Below are 27,184 nucleotides of genomic sequence, written 5' to 3'. Positions count from 1 at the left end.
AATTAAAAACCTAATGGAATTTTTTATATAACTGCATATCAAAACGCGGCACGGATGTTTTTATATGTATATTTTTTGAAGGGAAATAATTGTCTTCAGAAAAGTTTTGATGTCATTTTCATTTTATCTTTCCTATGGTTACAACCGTAACCAGGGAAACCACTATTTCTGCATCAAAATCGCCTCCTGCTGGCAGAGAATTATTATGCATTTTCAATAAGCTAACCTGGTGTTTCATATTTACATTATATACATATATATTTCCCACAGGGGACGTGCCGCCACACATAGAAAGTCCTTTAGAAACACTGCAAGTGCATAAGTTTCTTCTATCAGGGTGCATAAAACACTGAAATATTGCTCATGATTCCATTTCACTTGCAACCAAGGCCAGCGTTGGCTTTGTAGATAATAAGCATTCTTAAATTGCCTTCATAAACCACGTCAGTGGTCTCTGAACCAATCAGTGTGATAACCTTGCACCCAATGATGTATGCGTTCGAACTCATTTGAATTTTATATTCTTATCTGCAAATGTGGCCATTCTGAAATGCGTCGATTTTTTACAAAGAACATCGTTCTAAAAAGCTAGGTGTATGCTGATTGGCCAGCTATCCAGTGTGTTGTGATTGGCTGAATACCTTAAGAGTCTGATGGAAATGTTACACCCCGTAGCATACTGTGATGCCGGTCCCGCGTGACAAGACAAAAACAATAAAACCCATTATAAACGAGGCATGTGTTGAATCTAGTGGGGACATAATTACTGATTATAATGACTTGTACTGTTTTTTTACACGTTGTGTTTCGTATCCCGCCACGTAAACATAAAACCATGTCTGCATTTGTGATCAGAGAAACGACAAACAACAAGTGCTATTCTACACTACTCAAAACTCGCGTCTGAATCATCAGTGGAATATTTGGTTTGAACTGCTCTGGAACAGTGTTGTAAATACAACTTAACCACTGATTTCTAGTTGTGTCCTCTTTTGGAAGGCCAAACATAGTAGTTTCGCTTTCACAATGAAACACACAGAGTCTCCACATCATGGCCGCGGCGACAACAGCGAGAATAAAAGTTACGCTTTCTTTCTTTACGTGAACATTTGGGTGGGATTATGCAAATTTTCCCACGTTGTGACGTAGACATGTCGGGGCATGTTAGAATGCAGCATTTTATTGAATTTGAGACTTTAGTCTTTGCAACTTCTTAATGCACCAAGTGTACTCAATGCACCAAGTTTAATGTGTACACATTAAATCACGTATGGACAAAAGAGAATATACTAATTATTCAATATAAATATTTGAATACATTTTTTTATACATTTTGCACGCTTCAAATGGATTTTTTTTTCCCCTTTTAGTACTGGTTTCTCATGCAAAACAAAGTTATTCACAAATAGCGGTATCTTTTGCATTAAATTTCCAACTTGGATAGTCAACATAGCAACAAGGGTTGGGTGATCTCTTCAGTGTAACCCTGAAAAAGTTATTTTATTACTTAGCAGAAGAAAGCACAAGTGACAGAAGAGATCATCACAGGCCACTCAACATGTTTTGTTGACATGTGAAATTAATTTGGACAAATTAATACGGACATGTGATTGAGATTGAGTTGCCTGTCAAGGTGGCAACAAAGCAGACAGTGCTGGACCGTTGAGGTGGGATTTGAGGGTCTGTAATCCTCTGCTGCATTATTAATCTGGCTCTACCCTTTTCAGCTTTATGTATGTAATAAGAGCAGACATAAGGCGGTAATTTATGATGCCAGGGAAATTAAAATCATTGTTCAGCCTGCCAGACACCTTGCCAGCTTTTTTTCTTCACCTTCATGAAACTTTTTCCATCGATGATGTATGGCGCTAACCTCCAGCGCAGAGCTGACTCCACACGGGGCGCGACTGGTCGAGGGCATGGACGGTCCACACTACACTTTAGGCGATGCTTTATAGACTGAGCTCAGGGTCTGATGGACACATTGGTTTGGAACGGAGTTTGGCTCCAATTCAATATGGATGAAAGAATTTGCCTTGAAACCTCTAATTGCTCCAGTTATATTGGGGTTCTTTTATTCCAGGGCATTGGTGGCGATCAATTTATCAATTTATGATTTTCGGATAAACAACAGGGAAAATGAATCTAATTTGAGTGTTGCTGCACTGCCATGATCTGCCATAGTCTTTAACACTAGTAAGCTAATGCTATCTCATGTGTAAGTGTTCATGTGCTACATCCAGAGGAATCAGAGCCCCCTGGGTCATTCACCAGCAAGATGAAAGAAACTCAATATATTGCCAAAGAGAAGGCCAAAGAATGAGAGAGGAATAAAGAGAGGGGATAAACCCCAATCTAACCTAGTTTATGACAACAATCCACCTTTGAAACTCATTAAAGGCCTTTCTGGTGGGGCCTGACGCACATTATCAGCACAGATTAATCAAGGGAGACGGGAGATGAACTCTCATTTTTTAAGAGGCAGCAACAGAGGGCTTTTTTGTCTTCAGATGAAAATCAATTAGTGGAGGTAAGGCCACGAGGAAAAAGCAGCATCACTCATCGCCGGCCCAAGTGGCAGAGTCTGTGATTTGTCTTCCGAGCTTGGCTGCTTAAGGGGGGCTGGTACCACTGTCTCCCTGAAAATTAATTTCATATCTATATTCCAAATATCCCCCTCCCCATTCACTCACATGCGCCATCTTTTGGCCTTGCTTGTGAGTACCCTGTACACAAACGAGCTCTGATCAGCCTTGGGATACGTGAATCAACCAGAGGAGGAAGTAAATCTACTTACCTAAATGAATTGCTGTGTCTTATGAGTTTTATAAAATGTGTGTTAATGTGTGAGAACTGCATCAGTGGTGAGCTACTTACTTGTTAGACCCCTTGTCCACAACCAGGCACTCCACTGAGTGTCGCAGACAATAAATTCCTCCAAATACGGCACACATTCTGCAGGAAGACAAAAAAGTAGCACCTTACATACACTTGAATTCATTTATATGACGTCCAATCTGAATGGACCCGCTAAACAGCTGTAATTGCAGCTGATGGCATGACATTAAAAAGGCTGATCACACCTTGTCCACACGAAAAGGACAAAATCCAATTCATTTGACAAGGCAAAAATGTCACCAAGATTTAAAAAAATGTGTTAACTTCACAAGTAAAGCTTTTTGTCATATAGTCTTGCAGTTTTGTGGTGATAAAGTCTAGCAGGTTAATTAAACTATAAACAAGGACAAAGTGATTCAAATGTTCTTAAAAAGCTTGGAGACAAACTTAGACGGACAAAGAGGCACAGACCGACAGAAGCTGTGATGAAATACTTTTTGTGAATGTACACTCGTTGAATTATTTATAATGATAAGAATAACACTTTTATAATAAAAGTAACGGTATTGGTGTCCTTTAACATACGGACATTTGTGCAGTTTTACAAAGGCAACAAGCCTTCAGTGGCTGTGAGCTAGTGACAGTTTACATGATTACACTCTAAACCATAGTAAAAAAAATAGTGTAATGCACATTCTCTCATGGGTTATTCCAGAAAAAAATATCTTATTAAAATAGATAAACAAATAAAGATGTTTTATTTATTGTAATTGATCTATTTTCATGATTATTTAAAGATTTAAGATTTATTTTAAAGTAAAAGGCCATATGTTTTTTAAACGTTTTTGAAAGACGTCGTCTCTTATGCTCACCAAGGTTGCGTTTATTTGATAAAAAAGTCAAAGTAGAAACATACAGTAAAATTTTTCTTAAAATATTATTACAATTATAAATAAATATTTTATGTTTTAATACATTTGAAGTATATTTTAAATAAATATTTCTTATCATTACCAATGTTGAAAACAATTATGCTGCTTAATATTTTTGTGTAAAAATATAGATTGCCCTTCAAGATTCTTTGATGAATCGAAATGCAGAAACACCATATATTTAAAGTAGAAATCTTTTGTAAAACCGTAAATGTCTTTATTATCTCTTTTGATCAGTTCATTCATTGCGGAATTATTTACTTATTTCAAAAAACTACTAAAAATCATACTGATCCCAATCTTTTGAGTAACACACCTACTGTATATCAGCTGATTAGAATGATTTCTGAAGTGTCATGAAGACTAGATTAAAGGCTGCTGAAAATCTGCCATCACAAGGATAAATTATAATTTTTTATTAATAAAAATAATTATATAATTGTTAACTGCTACTATATATATATATATATATATATATATATATATATATATATATACTTATTCCAAACTTTTGACAGGTAGAGTATATATAAATCAACAAAGCATAAATATAGACCAAAAGAAATCCATCAGAAAATAATCCTTTTACACAGCAACACCTTGTATGTAAAGGGCAAGAAGGCCAGAGGTTAGTTATTAGGCCGCGTAAGCATGTCTACAAACACAGCTGGTGAGACTTTGCAGTTCACTACAAGCTTAAGAAACAGGGAAAGAAAAAAAAAACTTCTGGCCTTGTCTGCCCAGATTAATATAGAGACATGGTATCTTAATAAAATGCAAAGATAATAAAAAAACAGAGAGGCTAAATCTGCCAGCAATGGTCTGGGCCTGTCTCCTGTCCTCCACAGAACCCCACAGAGGCAGCGGGGAAGCCCTTTGATGTCATTAACCCTAACTGACAGACGTTTAAGCTGATATTACTCTAATTAACTGCCCGCTGTCAGCCGCAATGATGCAGTCGGGCAGAGAGCGTGGGCACTGCCTTTCCCTCTCCAGGCCCCAGCACTCGCCCTAGCAACATCACTCGCCATCACGGCTAAATTAACAGTTGTGAAAATCCAGTACCCCCACAAGCCCCTGCTCTTTATAGCCTCTAAATGGCATTTCAGTTCCTATCAAGACGGGAATCAGGGGACGTGATTTTTTAATACGGTAGCAAAACAATGGAGGCCATTAATAGCTCAACACCATGACAGCGCGCTCACCGATGATTTATGAGTTTGTGTATAATTTGATTATGCTATTAATTCCACTGATTACAGCTGCAGCGAGTGCAGAGAAGGTCACATCCAAAATAAATCTTCAACAACTCGCTCTTTCTCGTCACCTAACACCCTGCCCCCCCTTCACCCCACCGACATCCCCACAAAACAACTGCCTCCAACTAGTTATTTCTGTAATTAAAAAGTAATGTAACAAGAAGCACAAACAAGCTTCGGGCTCTAATGGCAACATCGCGGCAGAGCTTCAAATAAATTGAACAGAGCCTTGTATGGACGGAGGCTTTTTTCATGCCGCAGGAAACGCAATGGTATGATATCCTCGTGTGTTCAGAGATAACAGGTTGAGATAGCTGAAGGCTGAAATCCATAACGAATTTCACTTTGCAAGTTAAGATGCTCTACTTTGTGTTACTGATATTGACCTATAAAAAGGAAATTAAGGTAAATACATTTTTTTTAATCATATACTGTAATCCTTCAGAAATCAAATCAAACATGCTTATTTGGTGCACAAGAAACATTACAACTGTTGAAAACAGCTGGGTGCCTCATATTTTTGTGGAAACTGATAATTTTTTTTCAATAATAATAATTAATAATAACTGATAATTTAATTTAATTTAATTTAATTTTTTTCCCAGGATTCTTTGAGAAAAATAATGTTCATGAATGGAAATTATTTGAAACAGATTTTTTTGTAACAATGCAAAAGTCTTTCATTTTTGATAGATTTCATTCAAACTTGCGGAATAAAATAATTATATAACAAATAGATAATATAAATAATACATTTAAAAAATGAATTAAAGATAAATTAATCACTGACGAATTTAATTTTAAGCACAAAGCACACACACACCAACTAACCCCTTCAGGTTAATTAGCCTAAGCCTTTAAATTAATACTATGTCTAAATCTTAAAATAGGCAGAAAATATTCGATTATTCCATGTTTTCACCCTGTGTGTTGTGTACGAGTCCCTAACCAATTCACAGTGTGAAAAAATGATCTCAAAGATTGATATACTGTAGGTTTAGATATGAAGAATATGCTGGAAAACCAAAGCATGCACAGGACCTGGAGGATTTTTCTGTTTAACTGCTCAGGATAAACAACGGACTCGCGCACTACTTGTGAAACTCATAAAACAAAAAATGTTTGTGGATCAGTAACAGCAACAAGGTTAAGTTCACTTACTGTTCCCACAGCACTGTGAATGTCTGATGGGATGTGTTCAATAAAAACATGAACGATTAAAGTTGTTGTTTGTCTATACATGATAAAAGTATGACATTTTATGAGCAATTATTGCAAAAAAAACCCCCCAACAAATTCCAATGGGTTCACATACATGCCACTGTTAAAAAAAAAAAAAAAAGGACCTCTTTACTATTTTTGCTTGTTTGATGAGACCCCCAAAATTACAGCTCACCCTCTTTAAACAAAGGAGCAAAACATTTTGCACAATTTCCCAGCAGATAGTCAATAATGGGCCGGAATTGAAGCCATTAATCTAAAAAATCTTGAATGCATCCCTTGTGACTTGTTAGATTTCAGTCTATTAAACAAAAGGAAGAAAAGCGTGACTCATTCGATTAAAGCAACACAACACAACAACAACAAAAATCCTGATGCCATTTGGACAACCAGGTTTGCGTAGACAAAAAAAAAGTCCCCATGGGAGGCCCCCGAACATTTTATAAGCTTTATGTGTGCGTCAACAATAAATCCCCTTACCGTGCAGGAGATGCTAAACAAACAAAATTACCCCACACAGCAAAGACCACTTACCTGTCAGGTTCATTGGCTGCAAATTCGCTTGTAATCTAGGGTGCTGGAAGCTGAGTGGGGGGCTAATGGTTGGCCAATAATTAAAAGAAAACAAAGCGCAATGCTGGCTGGCAGGCCTTTCTCTGCGAAAATTAAATCCTGTTTGGATCGGAATAAATTAAATGTTTATTGCTCCCCGAGAACACACGGTAAAGGGGGAGGAAAACGAATGACAGAGAGGAAACGCGGCGTATGAGGGAATGCTGCAAAGGCTCTAATTAATGCATTTCCCAGTCCTCTCAATCTGTTTCTGTTTGACTGTTGTCTGATTGGAGCTCCGAGATCGCAGGTGCAAATCATAACCTGTCACGGCCAAATGTGTTTACCGGGCTGAATGAATCACGCAGGCTCCAAAAAACAACTCGGCAACTGCGATGGGGGAACCAGAACGGAGCACAGATGACGGAAGATGGCAGTCAGAGTGCCAAAGGTTATTTAGAAATTAAAAAAGTCTCTGCTGTCAAAACTTGAGGGATAATGCGGGTGAGGCCGGTAAAGCATTTCATCACTATATTAGCGGAGCTGCTCGCTGATCTGTGAATAACTGAGAGAGTGAGCATTATTGAGTTTGCACCTCCATCTATCCATCTATCACCTGCAAGCAGGTATCAGCGTGATGAATGAACCTCGCTTGCTCTCGCCTTCTGACTTTTGTCTCTCAATCCCTCGCTTTTGTCCCCTCTGAGGTCCATCTCTTTCCTCTTCTGATCTCTTTTTCCTCCTGTCACTTCTCTCTGAAGTGCTTCATTAAAGCCTTTTAATTCTCTAGTAGACTCACCTGTCTGCTCTGACATTCTGTAACTGTGTTACTCACGCTGGCAAATGGCATGGTGTATAGGTCGTTACAAATTTGTGAAATTTCTGAGTGAAAATTGTTTGTACACCAATTCCTTTTTTTTTTTTTCAGCATACCGTATTTTTCGGACTATAAGTCGCACCTAAGTATAAGTCCCATCAGTCCAAAAATACATCATGACCAGGAACAAAAAATATATAAGTCGCACTGGACTATAAGTCGCATTTATTTAGAACCAAGATAAAACATTACTGTCTACAGCCTAGAGAGGGCGCTCTATGTTTTCAGTGTAGACTACAGGAGCACTGAGCAGCAAAGAGCGCCCTCTCGCGGCTGGATTTTGATAAATAAGTCGCACCTGACTATAAGTCGCAGGACCAGCCAAACTATGAAAAAAAGTGTGACTTATAGTCTGGAAAATACGGTACTTCAGTTTCGTAGTGACTTTAAGAATAGTTCACACAAAAACAAATTTTGTCAATATTTATTCATCCTATTCTTGTTCCAAACCCGTTGGACGTTCCTTCTTCTGTGGAACATAAATGGAAATATTTTGAAGAAATTCCAAGATACTCTTTTCCATTTAAAGAAAATGTATGTAATTATTTATTTTTAATATCAAATGTAATCAAATGTAAGACTCTTTAAGTCCTACAATAATAAAACCAATAATTCCATACAGAAAAAAACCTATATAATATCAAAATAAATCATGTAACTCAGTTTAAACAGGCAGCAAAACTGCAAATTCAAAATACTCAATACATGTTTTATTCAGTATATACATAAATAATGAAACTGGTTTGTGTACTACAGTATATACAAGTATATTTGAATTAGAGGTCAACTAATATTGGATTTTGGTGATAATGTGTTTAAAGAAAAGCAATAACTATATTATTGTGCCAGTACTAGAAAAATCTATTTCCTGAGCTGAATTAAAAGCCAAACAGTATATTGGGTGACCAATATACCAAAAAATGAAAAGATGAATCTGTATCACATTTATAAGGTATTTTAACGATCACATAAGACCACATCATGATTTCTGTATCTCCCTCCCCATATTTAAGACGTTGATTAACACTAGCTTTGTATTTTCTTTTTTTTTTCTAGGCTACTTTTATGGTGTTTTCATGTCCTTTGAGCTTGATGACTCGAATAACTTTCTCTATATGGAAAAGAGCAACCAGGACAATCTTCAAAATATCTCCTTTTGTGTTATACGCAAGAAAGTCATACAGGTTTAGAATGACTTGAGGACGATTACATTGGCAATTACGTTACAATTTAGCAAACAATGGTCTTTCCCCTTTTTTTGAGATGGATTTAAAAAAATCAGTTTTGTAAGCCATCACTGATGATTACAAATAAATTCTCAGAGCTCAAATTTAAAATGAAGTTACAGAGAAAAATAAAGTCAGCTGCAACAATTGCTTCTTGCGTTCTCTCCACAGATGATGGAGAGCTTGCAGGTGGGTTCATGCCTCAGTGCGCTAGCATGCTTATCTGAATGTCAGCAAGGGTGATTAGTGGAAAACTATGGAAATCAAAAATGATAATTAATCTGCTGCACGGACGTGGAGGCACATTAAAATTCGCAGATCTCTCAGAAATTGTCTTTATGTGGAATTATGATAAAATCGTATCACAGGACATGATTACAGAGACTTAAGATGACACAATCAAATGCAAATTTAATAGACTAATATGAAATATTGATGTCCTATCTGAAACGTTTACATTTTAAGCGACATTTGGCAATTGCTCTGATATTACTGGCCTGATCTATTTCAGCACATCAGCCATACAACCTTACTGACGTAAACAGACTTTTCTCTAAGAGCAGAGCTCAGAGCCATATGTGCATTCTAGATAAACACTTGACTGCTCTGCACGTCTTTGGGGAGATGTTCTTTGTAACCTGGCCTGATGCTAGCTCATGGTTTCTGTTATGATGATTCCTCTCAGCGGCACCTGGCTGAAGACTGCTAGTCTCAAAGTGCCACCGTTTCACAGCACTGCTCCCAGCAGACTCGTAGTGCTAAAAGCAAACACTCACAGTCCTGCAGAGCTCTGACCCTCCTCCTAATGGCCTGCTTCCTCACTTCCCCCTCAGAGCTGAGAGTGTGCCAGTTGTAGTTGTAGACAATAGAGTTGAATATTAAGCAGTATATATCATATTTTCTGAGTTTCACATTTGCTTTTGCCCAAATATCATATTTTTTTGTTACCAGCATCAGAATTAACAGCCATGTATTGTTGCTTGACCATTAACTCTTTCCCTGCCCGTGTTTAAAAACACAGATATATTCCAAGAATATTTAGTTGCATGAATTTCTGAACATGCAAAATGTCAAAAGAAAGAACAGTTGCAGTGTTTAGAGTTTAAATGACCTGACTGAATGTGAAATGGTGAGATACCATTACATTTTACTGATATTTAGAATGTTTTTATTTTATATATTTATATACAACGTTTTTTTATTTTATTTTAAATCATTTTGTTGATTCGTGTGATTGTCTTTTAAATAAATTTAAAAGATAATTTTTTTTAAATATATACAGTATTTGAATGAATTTCAAATAAAAAGTAGTTATATAGTTATAATATCCCTAATGTGAAATGACCTGACAAAGTCATTGCTCTATTCTGTCAGTATCCTGTATAGTTTACCTGCAAAAGCATTGTGGGATTTCTCCCAGGCCGTACAGAGTGAACAGGAAGGGAGTGTTGCCGTAGCGACCCAAGCATCGCAGGAAGTGCTGCGTGGCCCTCAGTCCTTCCTCTGTAAGGGTGAGCTGCGTCACCAGAGCGATGGAGTGCAGGATGAAGTCTTGCAGGTTCTCTGTAAGCTTCTTGTTCTTCAGGAACTCTCTAAATGGTTTCTCGGTAAAGTCTACAATAAGGACAATTTCAAATCTGTTAGAGTGTAAAAGGATAATGAGACCTCCCACCAGGCATGTCATTAATGAATGAAAGGCTTGTTTATTTTCAAAATGGTTATTATTGCATATTGAATTACACTGTAATAACATAAAAGCAGCAATTTGCTTTATCCACCTAATTTTAGCTGTTTTCTTTGAATATGCAAAACTTCTAGTAAAGAACTAGAAGAATAACAAAGAGCAGTAAATGGTATAATTACTTGTGCTATAAAGCAATGTGTTCATGATTACCATTATAAATCAAAATAATATGAGAATGACCGGTTTACAATATCAAGCATAGTACGCTGTTTTCGTACAATTAAAACAATGAAGCGAATGAGACTAGAGCACTCACACATTCAAGTTACCAATGTCTGCACCTGCTCGTTCATTTAAATCCTTTTATTTTATTAAAATGTTTAGGTGAAAAGGGACTTTAAGTGTTTTTTTTTTTTTTAAGTTGTTTTCTACATCTTTCTGAAAATGTGGATGTATATTATCTTAAATTTTTCATTCAAATTTGTGTGACATTGTAATGAATATTTAGAGGGAAATAACGTAAGATGGGGCTTGATTTAATGCACTGACATTTGATTGGATCATGGATGTTAGGCTGGTTAGGTTTTGGTTAATAATATTTCCCTTGCACACACAGCCTTGCTTGGGTAGAAGGCAGATAAAGTTATTACATTTTGCTGAAAATATTTGAAATATTTTCCCCTTAAAATTGCATGCACTGATTAATTGTGCATAATAAGGCAAAGAACATTCATTAAGAAAGTGAAAAAAGTTTCATCTTGATTTCATGTTGACTTTAAGAACAAAATTCTCTACTTGGCAGAGATTTCCTATATGACCTGAAATCTACAGTAAGTGTCTGTGATAGATCTCTGAGGTTCCATGTCCATCAGAGAGCTGCAGGGAAACAAACACATGGGGTCATACCATGGTACTCCTCTGGGTGATGCTCAAAGTCCAGACAGAAGGTAAGAAACTTCATCAGCATGCGTTTCTCCACCACAGACAGCTGCTTACTGGCAAACACATCCGCCCGTGAACACGGGACCTTCAGGGGAGGAAGAAACAGGACAGAGCAGGTTAAAGTAGTGACATGCATGCACAAATACACGTATTACACACAATCAGTAAAGAGGAGGATGTAACAACAGTGAGAAAACAGCTTAGCTTTAGCCCTGAATTACTCACACAGATGGATTGTGCATTACAATACTGCATTTCATATTTTTAGTGAAATGAGAAACACCTTTTGTGTCAATGCTCTTATCAAGTACATTAGCAAATAAAAATGGATAAATCAAGCAGCAAACCTATTTAATCATTTTATCTTAGCTGAACTGGTCTTATTATTTTAAATCAGGATGCTTCATATTAGACCTAAAATATAATGCAGTCATGAGGAAAACGTGAAGAACTCAGATTTTGGATTGGGAAGGAAAAATCAAATAAACTATAATAATCATTGCAACCCTAAATATGACAAGCAGTTTGGAAAAACAGTTGCATGCCAAAAATGTCAGTTAATGCTAAATATCAATTATTTAATTTTTCTGATTCTTTTTTAATTTAATTCATTGAAAAAGATTAGCTGCATACCTGCTCCACTTTTCCATTTCTATAGGTGAGGATGCGGCCGATGTTCTTGAACTCGGCGTAACGGCTCACATTAGATTTGATGAGCAGATCCACCAGTGCACCACGTGAATACATCAACTTTGAAGGGGGTCAAAGAGAACACTATAAATTTCATTTCATTGCCTTCTAAGTTCATTTAAAGCTAGAAGCCAAAATGCGATCGCTACGGGATGGTGTTTTAAAAAGTGTTTGAAGCTAGGGATGCAATGGTGAGGAAGTTTTCCCACCGATTAATAAACTTGTGACAACATCGATATTACAGATTACAACACACATTTTACAAGAGAAGATATATTTCCCTTTCTTTAAGTAAAACAAATGCTTGGAAATGGAGGATTCATTATTATTCTTAAAAACACAAAAACAATACAATAGTACACTTGTAAACCCTAATACTCACAATAATTAATTGGTTTGAGTAGGGCAAACTTAAATTAAACAAATTAATATTATTTATATAACTACATGATTATTTCGGACTTTTTCTTCATGATCAACCCAAACTGGGCTAGGGATTTGAGCAAGATTAAAAGTGAGAGATTTTAGTTCTTATGATAATTTAGAAGCATGAGCTTAGTTTGAAAACGGGTATACAGGTGCTGGTCATATAATTAGAACATCATCAAAAAGTTGATTTCACTAATTCCATTCAAAAAGTGAAACTTGTATATTATATTCATTCATTTCACACAAACTAATCTATTTCAAATGTTTATTTTAATTTTGATGATTATAACTGACAGCTAAGAAAAATCCAAAATTCAGTATCTCAGAAAATTAAAATATAACTTACGTCCAATGAAAAGAAAGGTTTTTTTTAGAAATATTGGCCAATTAAAAAGTATGAACATGAAAAGTATGAGCATGTACAGCACTCAATACTTAGGACTCGTTTTGCCTGAATTACTGCAGCAATGCGGCGTGGCATGGAGTCGATCAGTTCAGGTGTTATGAGAGCCCAGGTTGCTCTGATAGTGGCCTTCAGCTCTTCTATATTCTTGGGTCTGGCATATCGCATCTTCCTCTTCCCAGTACCCCATAGATTTTCTGTGGGGTTAAGGTCAGGCAAGTTTGTTGGCCAATTAAGAACAGGGATACCATGGTCCTTAAAACCAGGTACTGGTAGCTTTGGCACTGTGTGCAGGTGCCAAGTCCTGTTGGAAAATGAAATCTGCATCTCCATAATGTTGGTCAGCAGCAGGAAGCATGAAGTGCTCTAAAACTTCCTGGTATACGGCTGTGTGACCATGAACCTCAGAAAATCCAGTGGACCAACACCAGCAGATGAAATGGCACCGCAAGCCATCACTGACTGTGGAAACTTTACACTGGACCTCAAGCAACATGGATTGTGTGCCTCTCCTCTCTTCCTCCAGACTCTGGGATCCTTGTTTCCAAAGGAAATGCAAAATTTACTTTCATCAGAGAACATAACTTTGGACCACTCAACAGCAGTCCAGTTCTTTTGAAGCGAGACGCTCCTGACTCTGTCTGTTGTTCAAGAGTGGATTGACACAAGGAATGCGACAGCTGAAACCCATGTCTTGCAGACGTCTGTGTGTAGTGGTTCTTGAAGAACTGACTCCAGCTGCAGTCCACTCTTTGTGAATCACCCCCACATTTTTGAATGAGTTTTGTTTCACAATCCTCTCCAGGTTGCAGTTATCCCTATTGCTTGTACACTTTTTTTCTACCACATCTTTTCCTTCCCTTCACCTCTCTATTAATGTGCTCGGACACAGAGCTCTGTGAACAGCCAGCCTCTTTTGCAATGACCTTTTGTATCTTGCCTTCCTTGTGCAAGGTGTCAATGGTCGTCTTTTGGACAACTGTCAAGTCAGCAGTCTTCCCCATGATTGTGTAGCCTACAGAGCTAGACTGAGAGACCATTTAAAGGCCTTTGCAGGTGTTTTGAGTTAATTAACTGATTAGAGTGTGGCACCAGGTGTCTTTGATATTGAACCTTTTCACAATATTACAATTTTCAGGGACACTGAATTTGGGATTTTCCTTAGTTGTTAGTTATAAACATCAAAAATTTAAAGTAATAAACATTTGAAATATATCAGTCTGTGTGTAATGAATTAATATAATATACAAGTTTCACTTGAATGGAATTAGTGAAATAAATCAACTTTTTGATGATATTTTAATTATATGACCTGCACCTGTATGTAACATTTTCTATGTTGCCTTATTCATACAGCAATTGCTACGCTAATTAAATCATTGTTACCAAGTAGCATGTATCTTCGGCAAGCCTATTTGAAGCAATTATTCACACAAACAGGTGAAAATGTAAGGTAATGACAGAGCATTTACTATTTCTATACCTTTAGGCATCATAATGCTTGATTTTTGGTAAATAAAGCAGTTATTGGTTTCCTATTATTTTATTTTGAATATTCTGATTATCATATTTATTTAGGTAATACAAACCTTGGAGACAAGATCGATGTTGAATCTGCGTCCCTCTTTTACTAACTTTTGATATGTTATCTTCTTTTCCACCTCTACAGGCGGATCTGCTGGGCTGCTGATCAGCTGTGACTCTTTCTCTTCCTGTGATTGGCTGGGTTCTGAAATGTCAGATGTATGCTGCTCCTCCTTTGGCTCAGAAACTTCGTGCTCCTGGTTCGGCGTCTGAGCATCGGATGCTGTGGTGTCATCACCTGTAACCACGTCTTGAGCTTCTGTAGAGTCACTTTTGGTCTCTTCTGATACAGTCTCAGCATTCACAGGCTGAAAGCTTGTTAACGGGGCCTTTGTTTCCTCTTCTTTCTCTTCTTCCTTACTTTAAAGGACACACAATAAATAGCATTTTGATGCTCTCTGATACATTTACTGTACATTTACATTTACATGTACTGAGCCCTTAGCCACCTCAGTACAAGCAGTACATAAACCATTCTTCTCCTCCTCTTTACTACTTGTTATAGCACCAAATAAGCATAGATGAACACTAGAAGCTATGTTGAAGAAAATGAAAGAATTACTGAAATGTATCATGTGTCTCATTTAATCGCTTAATTGCATAGATGTGCAACATTGGGTTTATTATTGATTCTATTTATTATTATTAACTATCTGCCTTTTTAGTGGTTTTCGCTTTATTATTGAAGTTAAATTTAAATTATCATAGAAGTCCATTCAGGTTGTTTGTTATGCAGCATGTTTATTATTCTGTCATTTCGCACAATATCTTCAAATATCCCCCAAACTTTATTTTAAAATGCAATGAAATTAAAAGCAAATGTGCATTTAAGAGATGAAACACACAAGATCGGCCATCATAAGTTTGTATAGGACCAATTTTAGATTGTGTGAATTGTAAGTGAAGAACAATTGATACTAACCTGGCATAACAGAAGACTTCCAAGTTGGAAACAGAGGAATCCAGGGCGCTGAGAGGCACTGCATCCTCTCCCTCATCAATCAGGCTCCTCCAAACTTGCTCCGACTCTGTGATCTGTACCTCCTGCTGATTCTGAGAACACACATTATTAACCAAAATCAACCACTGGCTACAGAACCACAAGGTGACCCACTACGTAAAACTGCAAAAAAATAAATAAATGACCTTATATTCCTCGATCCATGACAGCAGGCCATTGAATGAGAAACTTGCCCAGTTTCCAGCGTAGTAGTTCCTCCTGTAAAAAAATCATCATTTAACATTTAATTGTTGTTGCTCCTCTTTTGTACTGTAAGTCACTGATAAAAGCGTCTGCTAAATGCATAAACTTAAATGTTTATGTAAATCAGATTTTATAGACACTTAGCATCAAACTACACTTCACTTGAAGGTACAAAAATGCAAAACTGCCAAGCAATACTTCTGAGTTTTAAGGAATCTTCCGGTTTAATTGTGTAGTACCTGTCCAAATGCAGAACGCTCTGTCCGACTCTGGAGCAGGCTGCTGCAATGACAGACTCCGTGAGGCCTGGGAAATGAACACAGACAGAAAGCATCGTCACCGACCACCATTGTGATCTCTCTCTGAATTGAAAGTTTCCTTCAATTTGCTAAATGCATGCCATTTTCAAGCACACATCGCTGAAATAGAAAAGCAGTCCGAGGCAAAAAGCATTAAAGCTTACTGAAGGCTTATTCACTTTAACTGCTGTGGATACTTCCAGTGATAAACAGCAACTCAGCACAAGGACAACAACACAGCTAACGATATTGTATTTCATTCAATCTTTCATCTCCCAACTCTTATAAATTCACTAGATTTTAACATTGCACTGCAAAGCCAATTATGTTGGGACAAGTATGCTGTCGGTAAACCAATGGTGAAGTTTATATAAGGACACAAATGAATATATATATATATATATATATATATATATATATATATATATATATATATATATATATTTTTTTTTTTATTTATTTATTTATTTATTTATTTATACATCAACTGATAAATTGATAAAAAATTATTAATCAGTGGATACATTGTGTGCAGATCAAAACCACTTAAAACACTTATGACCAGCACTACAAAATTAACTTTACCAATTACTATTAAATAAATAATGATATATCAATGAAAATTATTTTTAAAAAAAAGTTAAATCTATTTTTAAAGTTTTAAAGTTATGTTAACCTACACAACCAAAAAAGGTAACTAACATAGAATAACAAAACACAATTACACAAAATTATTTTAATTTCTGATAAAAAAAAAATATATATATATTTGTATATTATATATTTATATATATATTTGTATATTAATATATGCTAAATTGTATTTTCAGTTTGTTTAGATCTTCTTTAAATTTGATTATTTTAGATGATTGAATTCCATCTATTTATCCACATTTATCCAACAATCAGTGGTTGATTTTATAGATTTTTTAAAACATTGATTGATTAACATTGAAACTAAAACAATATTTAAGTTACTTGAAATAAAGCTGCTAATTGAAATAAATCTGTTGATTGAAATAATGCTGAAATAAAAATAAACATATTATAAAAGAAACAATGTTGCCTTATATTTATTTGTATCCAAGTTTAAGTAATAAACATTAAATGGAAATCAAAAACTGAAATCAAAATAAATCAAAAACCTAGGTAATGTAAAAATTTAAATAAAAAATATCAACGCCAAATATACAAATGACTAAAAAACTACAACAAATTTCTCAGTTGATTTATTTAGCAATTTCTCATTTGGACCCCAATAAATTTGGGGCATTCACATACAAACCAAAAAACTTGAGTACCACCAAGAAAACTTTTGCACAGTTTATGAAACTGCAAGCAACATGAATCTTGCAATGATAAAGGCTGCTGATGCTTCACAGCATTTGCACAGTCATTTACATAAGGTAAACACAACTCGCTGACTATTAAAATTAAGTGCTCGTACAAGCTCTAGCTCAAGCCAAAGTACCAATGGATCCAACTGGTATATTTACTAGCATACACACTGCTTGAGCTGAGGTTTACATTCTTCTCAAAGCTGCACGCGTGGGGTCCCTGAGAGCAAGACTGAGCAGCACCGGGCCTGAAAACAACTCCATTAAGCCACTCAAGCGTTCCTGTCCCTCCATCTTTCTTCTTCTTCATCTGGCCTTGCACAGCCCCATCTCACACACAATGGAAAAGTGATTTATTCAGAGCATGCCCGTCGTATCTTTCCTAGCACTGGCTATTTCACTGATGGAGAATCCTGGGAATTCAGACGCCCACATGTTCTCCTACAATGTGACCGAAAACCTTTGTTCAAATTTAAAAGAATGACATCAATTCTGTTGACTTTCATAATTCCTGATTTATCATTGCATGTTATTGTAAAATAATAATAATAATGTTTATCTTCATAATCTTTTATAAAAATTCACTGTCTAAATTTCACTTTGCAGACTCAATGTTGCATATTGTGAAATAAAAATGTTAGAATGTCCTCTGACAATCTTTTATCATTCCTGATCGATAAAAGAGAGTACCACAATCCTGTTCTAAACAAAATATGTCAAATTAGAGCCTGAAACATTTACTATGTAATTACTAGTGCAAGTGCCTCTTATAATGCATCCTTATGTGAAATTCAGTGACATCATTTCAAAAAGTGAAAAAAACTGAAAAAATCAAATTATATTTATGGAAGAGTATTACATTTATTAATTTCGACTGTTTATAACAGATGCATTTCAATTACGCTCCTACCAGATCAGTGATGGTGTGAGGAGCCTCAATATATCTGTCTAAATAATACTGAAGATGTTTTTTTAAAAGTGTAAATAACCTCTGTCCGCCATCTTTTAACGCCATTTATCCTATCCAGTATTGATTTTTCCACATTATGTTTGCTAAAGACAAACATTACCTGCCATAAAGTTCTGATGCCACATAGACATGCTGGACGATAAATAATCGATTTGAGCTGGCAGGACTTTGATGACCAGGCAAACCCCGAAATGCTTTCAGCAGGAATTGTATGAAATCATAAATCACTCGTCATTTTAGTGAACATTCCAAATGGATTCTATCTCTGCACCTTGAAAGTCATTTTTCGGTTATTTATAGTCGAGGCTGAGGGAGTGAGGGAAGGACTGTGGAAGGAGAGAGAGAGAGAAATAAAAAGACAGAAAGGGAGAGGGCAGGTTAATTCTTTTACACTCCAACCATTTCTGTCACCCATCCCTCTCTCTCTCTCTCTCTCTCTCACACACACACACACACACACACACAAACCATGCTATTGTATATTTTCCTTCACATCTGTGGGAAATGTAAAGAAAGAGTTCATCCATGAAAATTCTGCCATCATTTACTCACCCTCCTCATTCTGAATCTGTATGACTTTCTTCTGAGAGAAAAACACAAAATGAGAAACTCGGAACTGCTTTTCCTTTTAATAAATAAGGGTAAAAGCATCATAAAAGTGTATACAGCTATTGCTCTATATTTCAAGTCTTCTGAAATCGTATGATGCTCTTTGTGAGCAATAAAGCTAAATGTAAGATGTCACTAACTGAAAATCGCTTCGTATGCCATACCTTTCAAATCTCATTGGTATTTCAGCATATTCAAACTCAGTACAACATGACTGGTTATAAGACCCACAGCAAACCAGAGGTGTTTGGCATCGCTGATGTATCTGGACTACATGGAGGTTTTATGTTTACACCACGTTGACAACGTCGTGTGTGCTTTAACCAGATGGTTAACAAAGAGAATGTTACTATAATCAAGCTGTTGTTATGTTTTTAAGTTGAAGACTAAAACATAAAAAAAGAATAGAAAAAATAAATAAATGAATCTGTCAAATGTTCTTAAAAAAAAAAAAAAAAAAAAAAAGATTCGATTTTTTTGCCACATCACCCAGCCCTTACTATATGGCTTCAAAAAGTTTTTTAAGTACTACTTTTTATGGTTCTTTTCTGTCCTTTTGAAGCTTAAAGGGGATCATGAACTCTGACATTAGTCTGAGTCAAATTAAACATGGCCAAAGTGTTAAAAAAAATTAGTTAAATTGACACTCGTTCAGGGTTCGTGTAAGTTTTGGAACTTTTTTTTGGAGCATGGCCCTGTATGATGTCATAAAGAGCGTAACTCTACCAGGAGCTCATCTGTTTTCGGACAGAAGTGGTACAGCTGTATCTGTATTTTATAAATCTGTTAAAACTAAAAGACTCTTCAGAGATGTGATACTACTCTATAACCCCTTTCACACTGCACGTTGGGCCCAGAAAATTGCCGGAACATTGCCGGGTCACGTTCTCTATGAACCCAAACACATCCCGGAATTGGGACGTAGTAACATTGCTGGGTTCAGTCCCGGAATGAGCTCTGTGTGAACAAAAGCCAGAACTAATGCCGTAAAGGGTGTGTCGTAGTGATGACGCACGTTATCGCGTGACTCTTTTAGTTTTGAAGGCAGATCAGCGATCGCGAAAAAAAAAATATATATGTGCAAACTGTAATGAAGCAGAGATCAGTTAGTTCCTCACTTTCCACGCTGACACCGTTATCGTTCACAAGCTTCAGTGAAAGTTAACGTGCCTAGCGTTTTCAACTCATACATTACACGTAACATCCTGATGTCATGTGTCTTTACGGGACCTTTACAGGTTGTGTGTGAAAGCACACACATAGTCTGCGTAATCACTGGCAGTGTGTAAGGGGCAAAATCTAGCGACCCGGGAACAATTGCCAGGACACATTACCCATGTATTTTCTGGAATCGCAGTGTGAAAGGGGCTTATAGGTACTCAAGATTAACATGAGATTGGCAGATACTGTGTGTGTGTTATGTCTCCTTTAACAGCCTTACCGAATGCTTACATTGTATGGAAAATAGTTTGTTATTTTTATTTTTTTGGGGAAAATATGTTTGTTAATTCATAAAACAGGGATTCCTTGCTAGCCGAACCTTTTTTTCTCAGCCAAAAATATAAGATACTTAAAGCACCCCTAGGTTAAAAATCACAGCACATGTAGAAATGACATTCACAGTCTTTACTCTGAACCATTTTCAATTTTGTCTGACTAAACCAAAACCATATAAAGAAAAGAAAAAGAAAACAAATATATCATGACCTTTTTGGAGGGGTTGTATTATATAAAACTTTACAAACTAAAGTAACATTGCCATTTGTTAGACAATCTTATTAATTGAATCTTTTATATCATAATATTGTTTTATTTTTTCAACATTATGATATCAGGACAGTGACATATTTGAGAAATTAAATTCAGAATCAGAATTCAGAAAATCAGAAATTAAAAACCATGTTCCTCATAGAAGAGGTATATTCAAGTCACTGTATGTACTACGAATTGCATTTTTTTATTATGAATTATTTAATATGAGTGTCATGTCAATGAACCACAAACATAAAAAAAGAAAAATCAGTATAAATTCACACCTCCTTAAAATGAAGCAAGTTTCAGCACTGGCCTAAATGAAATCTAGACACAGATGTCTAACAGATAAACATCAAGTTTTAAAGTCATAAACCCCGTTCCAACCATCACTGACAATCTACAAGCAGTCTGTGACTATGACGCCCATCGGAGGTCCTACTAACAATCAATTCCACACTAATGCTCAAGGGCCAAGAGAAATCAATCACCAGAAAAGAGCACAGGGATATCTGTGAAGGTGTTCTGTAATCACATGACTGCAAATAGAGGCTATTTAAGCTAAAGGCACACGGGGTCCAACCAAGATGAATAGTTACATTAACACAGGCTCAAAGAGCGGCCGGTGAAATGGCTGGCTTGTTTTCTTCATTGCTACTCTATTAGCGGCAGGTGAGGGAACAGCTCTGATTTGAGATGAACTGAATGTGCATCTCAGTCAGTCCTGTCAGCCAGTGATTGCTGAGCCTGTGATGTTCTTCAGTAAAGAGTCTTGTACCTCCTCACTGCCTGCATCCTTTAGCCTCTACAGCTGCTGTGCTTCAGTATACATTCATACTGTTATATACAGTTAACGTTTGAACTTTTACCAGTTGGCAGAATAGCTGTCAGTGCATTAGTGCAGCAGCTTCAGACGAGAACTTATATCTTTTGGGTTGGTGAGTGTTTCATTGTGGTGTGAAGTAGGGCTGCACGATATTGGGAAAAAATTACATTGCGATATTAAATTTTTCTGCAATATATATTACGATATGAAATCGAATCTAATTTTTTCTTACAAACAAAAATAGTGTGAGCACACTTACATTCTCGTTTTAAATTATTTTAACATCAGAGTATTATTTAAATTAGAGTAAATTATTTGTTAGTAACTTCAGGATATGGTTTGAATTGTTAACATATTAACTAACATGAACTTACCACGAGCAATACTTTTGTTTTCAACAATACTTTTGATTTCAACAATGAAGGCTATAGCCTTTGATAACCAAAACATTTAATTACACAACAGAATTTCAGAGGGGAAAAAAACAAAGCTATTTTAAGAAAAAGTTATTACTTTTTACTCAGAAAATCAGGCTTGCACTGCTATTGTGCAACAATTAAGCTATTGTAAAAACAAAAATACAGAGCATGATCATGAATTTAGGTGAGATAAATATATATTTTTGAAAAATGTCAACAAAAAAAAAAAAATCTGTATCGGTGATCGGATCGGCAGATACTTCTTTCTGTGATCAGCGATCAGTGATCGGCCTCAAAAATCCTGATCGGAACACCCCTATTGAAATAATTAGACATGCTAAAACACAGAATTAGGTAACAATAAAACACATGGTGAAGAAAAAATAAAACATTTCATAAGGCCCTAAACATGCCCTAAAATGTATTAAATTGTTGTGAAAATGTATAAGTTTTATGATTTAAATAAATTAGACATGATTTTTGATTAATACAATTTAATTGAAACATTAAAAAGGAGTTAAGAAAAATTTAAACAGAAAAAAAAAAATGGAATCCAGGAAAATTAAAATGGAAAAAAATGGAATTTGGAAAAAAATTAACGGATTTCATAAGGCCCTATTAATTAGTACACTGTAAAACTGAACAGTGAAATTAATCAAATGAAATTAGTTTTTTAGCCATCTATGCATTGAATTTGTTGTTCTGTAGCATATGCAGCAAAAATATCTAAGATAAACTGGTGGTTTATTCTTAAACCAATCAGTGAGCTCGAATATTGGAAGCATAGTAACAGTTCAATATTATTTTTTTGTTATTTAATTACATATATGAAATGATGTTATTATGTTATTTATGTTATGTTATTAAAATCTTGAGATATGTTCTAGCTTTCTACAGGAGTAGAACATTCTGGAAATCACCCATTGAACCCGATTAGCTCCATACACCGCACTATACCGACTGCAGGAAAATAACCTGGAGCCTGAGGGAATTTCAGTTTGCTGTTTTTTTCTTGATTATTCTATTTCACTAAAAGCCTATGTGCCAAACAATAAATAAAAAAAATGAAAACACAGGCATCTGCTCCCACCACAGCAGACCCTGAGCATGGGCTCTCCGGGGACAGCCGAGTCACCAGCTGACGGGGCGCGACCAACGGGAACACAGTCCTTCACACAGTCAGAGGGTCTAGCAGACATGGGGGCTGCAGTATTCATTAACAACTGCTCCCTGTCCGTATCCTCATTTGTGCCGTATCCAGCAGCAAAAACGGGGGTAACTAGGGAGTCTGGGACTTGTCTGAGCAACCTTGACATGGAACGGAGTCTGAGCAGAAATAGTCCAAGCTGTGAGTGTCCCCGTGTCACCGGTTGCCTTGGGACCAACTTGCTCTGGTGGTTTTGCAGTGGATCCAGAAGTGGGCCAGATATATTCATTTGCACACCATCAATCACAGCACGAGAAAGTTGCTATTAGCCATCGCACTAACCCCTCTCTTCTTTCATTTTTTTTTACACACACTACCTCTTCTCCCTGCTGTGAAGAACAATGCTCTGCATCAGGGAGTAACTTCATCTCCTGCTGGCTTCAGCACTGTCCCGAGGATCTGGCCTGCATATAAACACACTTCTGCGCTTTGAATGAGGACACTAGAGAGAGAACGAGGACAGTATCGTTCCAGGGGTCTCGCTCTGCACCACACAGTCCAGTAAAGTATCCACCCTCCAGAGGGATCGCAGCACAAACCTACAATTCAGTCCTGGGTTTGAAGCAGGTCACAGAGTCAGGGTCAGCTCCAGTTCTGGTAAAAACTGGTTTATGTGCACTACTTTAGAGCACTGCTGCACTCAATAAAGTCGGGCTAAACTCTAGACCAGGCCAGGAAATGTTCAATAAAAACTGTCCACTTTACAACTCACTCTCCATTCTTGGTTGGTAGTCAGAAGATTCTGGTTTCAGTTCAATCTCTGTTGCGCCCTAGACTCCTTACCCCAAATTGCTGCAAGCAAGATGTTTCTGTAATAAGTGTACTGCAGGTTGCTTTGGAAAAATGTATATATTAAATATTTATTATAAACACTGACTTTGACTTTAGTTATCAGTAATTATTAGATCTGCTTTAGCGGCTTGTAGCAATATTCTATTTAATTATCAAATTATTATTATTAACAAAACTAATATTAGACTAAAATATTAGTATTTATATTATTATTAGTAGTAAAGACAATAAAGTTGTAATTAATGTTAATTATTGTAAATGTAAATGTGTTTTAATTTGTTATAAATATATTATTACTGTTGTTGTTATTAGCCATATGACTTAGATCTGTTTAATTCAGACAACAAACAATTAATCAGAACAAAAAAAAAAAAAAAAAATTGTACATTTTTGTCAATAATAAGTGTTAGTAATAATATTTATTATTATTAGCAATACGCTTTAGATTTGTTTTATACAAACAATAAATAATATATATATATATATATATATATATATATATATATATATATATATATTATTAATTGTTTTACATATTAGTTGTTAATAATTATTATTTGCCAGATGCATCTTATTTGAAGAATTTCATGTTTTTAAACAGCAAGGAAGGACAATAGACAGTAATTAATACAAATAATAGACATTAAATGTGTTATTCATGTTAGTAACGGTTCCAAATAATTCATGTTTATAATAAAAATAAATTATCCATTTGAGTTCACGCAGAACCAGTGAGTCTGTGTCCCTCCATCACTGTCTCCAGCTCATCTGTGATTCAGCATCACAGTCATGACCAGTCCATGTCACACATCTTTCTTATATTTATTTTGCTCTGTCTTACAGTTTCGCGCCTATTAAACAATCCAGCAGTCAAATAACTGTCAAAATAATAGTATAAATGACATTATTCATCATACATGTCAAAATCACCATTAGCTTTAGCGTTCATATGTCGTTGAGTCTGTTTCACGTGTCTGTGGCAAAACACATCGCTATACCAGGCACAGAAAACAACTCTGTAGCGCAAACCACTGATAACGCTCACACAAATGTTGTTATTTCATACCTGTTCCGAGAATAACAACATCAAATTGAGATGGGAGCTCCTCCGCGGCCATCTTGAAACTATTCCTTTCACGTGACACGCTATAGCGTGACGTACACTTTTTTTTTCATAACCGAAAACATACAGATTTAAACACACAGTAGCCAAAATGCACGCAATATAATTTCAGCACTGAAATGCTCCATATATATATATATATAAAAAAAAAAAAAACAGGCTTTGTGTTGAAATCTCACATCTCATATTCTATGATTTCCTGTGTAGCCTAAATTAAACAAAACCCTGTCTGTTTTTCTTCTTATGGATATTAAACAGAAATACAGTTTAATGCACCACTCACGAACATTCGTTATGTCGTTATAGCTATATAAACTTAAACATATAACAGCTGTGTTGATATACTGTGTTATTTCCAGAATGGTTAGCAGGTAGACTTCTTAATATTTCATGAGGCAGGCCTTTTTTAGCTTTCAAATGCTAGGTGAGGCCATGAAAAGGGATCAGAATACTGAGTTTATTTATTTATTTATTCATTTATTATCACTGATGGCTTACGTTCCTAGCTGCTGAATACTGTTTTGAAAAAAAAAAAACATATTTTTTCAAATAGCGGGTTCTTCAAATAGAGTTGAGAAGATAATGTGTTAATGATGAGCTGTCAAAATACTCACTGACAGCCAGCTATCAAGATGTATTTAAAAAATAAAATGCACACACACATCTAAAGACATCTAACTGTTCATTATTAGAAATATTCATAAAAAAAATATGATCACAAAAATATATGAGTACATTTAATGACTGAAATGAAAAAGAAACAATCTAAGTCATTTTTTTCTTGTGGCAGCTTTAAATTATTATTTTTTTAATACAAATGTCAATTTGGGACCTTGTAAAAATGCTTTTTTGTAATTAACGACCCCTGTTTGATTTATTATGAGTTGTTATTATTTATTACACTATATCACACAAATGCTAAAAATGCCATACAAAATATAAGAACAATTCAATAAAACCAATCATTAGTCCTTTAATATAATGCATTACAGTTTGGCAAATCACTATAGTAAAAACAAACAAAATCACATTTTATAGTATAATGTTCTTACAAAAGAAGTATGGGACAAGACATCCCATTACAGAAATGTGAAGTTTGTACTTTTTGGTGACTACAAAACAAACAAACAACAAAATATTATATAATATGATACAAGCATGTACATGTCTCATGTTAAGGCATGATGTTCTGGATATATACGTTCAAAACCTGTGTATTTTAACATTCATCCTGCTGAAATGTCCTCTGATGCCGATTCTACATGATTTACTGTACATGCTTGTTTGTACAAACTAAAGGGACCAGTCTAGTTTTATTTATTTATTATTTTGTGTGTATGGCTTTGAATCTCAGTTGTTTTTAAAAGAACATCTGATTTATATAATTTCACTGAAATTTGTTTTTTTGCTTTTTCACTCAAACCATTACACGTATCTCCAATTTAAGCTTCTGAACTATTTGCTCCTGAAGCAAAACAAGGGCTTTTTCAGAAGCCCACTTATAATTCACATATTTCAAGAACATTCTCCTTATCTCGAGATATGCCAGAATGCACCGGAGAACATATTTCAGAGCAGCTTTGTCTATTCTCTGAATATTCCTATCTGCACGTTCCAGATGTTTCTGCGGCTTTTTTCATCGGCAGTCAAGGGTTTTGAAAAATCATCTTGTATTAGTGTGCTGTGAGGAACTTGCTTTCTACTTTCTGCATACCGTAGATCTCCAGAACCCTTTTTATTTTTTTTGTACTGTCTTCATTGGTAAACAAAGAGAGATGACCATATCTCCTGAAACAGAAAGAAGCAGCACGGATAACCCTTAAGACCTTTCTTTTCCATTGGTTTCTTGACTTCAACAACACAGGCTTTGTCACTGATACTTATTTCTTAGGCTGGAATAGGGACAGGTGTTTATAGCTTCAAATAAGACAGATTGGTGACACTTGATCTTCTTTAGTCTGCTTTTTTAAGCACGTCTTGTCCATCCTTAAAAAAACATCGGAAAACAA

At 35.7% G+C, this 27,184-nt stretch overlaps 1 protein-coding gene across 1 annotated transcript in view; it reads right to left on the bottom strand.

Moving 5' to 3' along the window:
• Positions 1–25,170, bottom strand: part of LOC113070060 (rab proteins geranylgeranyltransferase component A 2-like) — a 46,182-nt gene extending 21,012 nt beyond the window's left edge. Inside the window, exons 1-9 of the mRNA XM_026243222.1 lie at positions 25,119–25,170; positions 16,081–16,147; positions 15,784–15,856; positions 15,560–15,690; positions 14,643–14,997; positions 12,165–12,281; positions 11,496–11,616; positions 10,297–10,519; positions 2,878–2,955 (exon numbers count right to left, since the gene is read on the bottom strand). Of these exons, the coding sequence (XP_026099007.1) occupies positions 2,878–2,955; positions 10,297–10,519; positions 11,496–11,616; positions 12,165–12,281; positions 14,643–14,997; positions 15,560–15,690; positions 15,784–15,856; positions 16,081–16,147; positions 25,119–25,170 (1,217 nt within the window). The remainder of the gene's footprint in view (positions 1–2,877; positions 2,956–10,296; positions 10,520–11,495; positions 11,617–12,164; positions 12,282–14,642; positions 14,998–15,559; positions 15,691–15,783; positions 15,857–16,080; positions 16,148–25,118) is intronic.
• Between the last annotated feature and the right edge of the window lie 2,014 nt (positions 25,171–27,184).

Source organism: Carassius auratus, unplaced genomic scaffold (genome assembly GCF_003368295.1).
Source record: "Carassius auratus strain Wakin unplaced genomic scaffold, ASM336829v1 scaf_tig00002951, whole genome shotgun sequence".
In the NCBI taxonomy this organism is placed as follows: domain Eukaryota; kingdom Metazoa; phylum Chordata; class Actinopteri; order Cypriniformes; family Cyprinidae; genus Carassius; species Carassius auratus.
The sequence above is the reverse complement of the archived record's forward strand: the minus strand, read 5'-3'. Positions and strand labels throughout refer to the sequence as shown.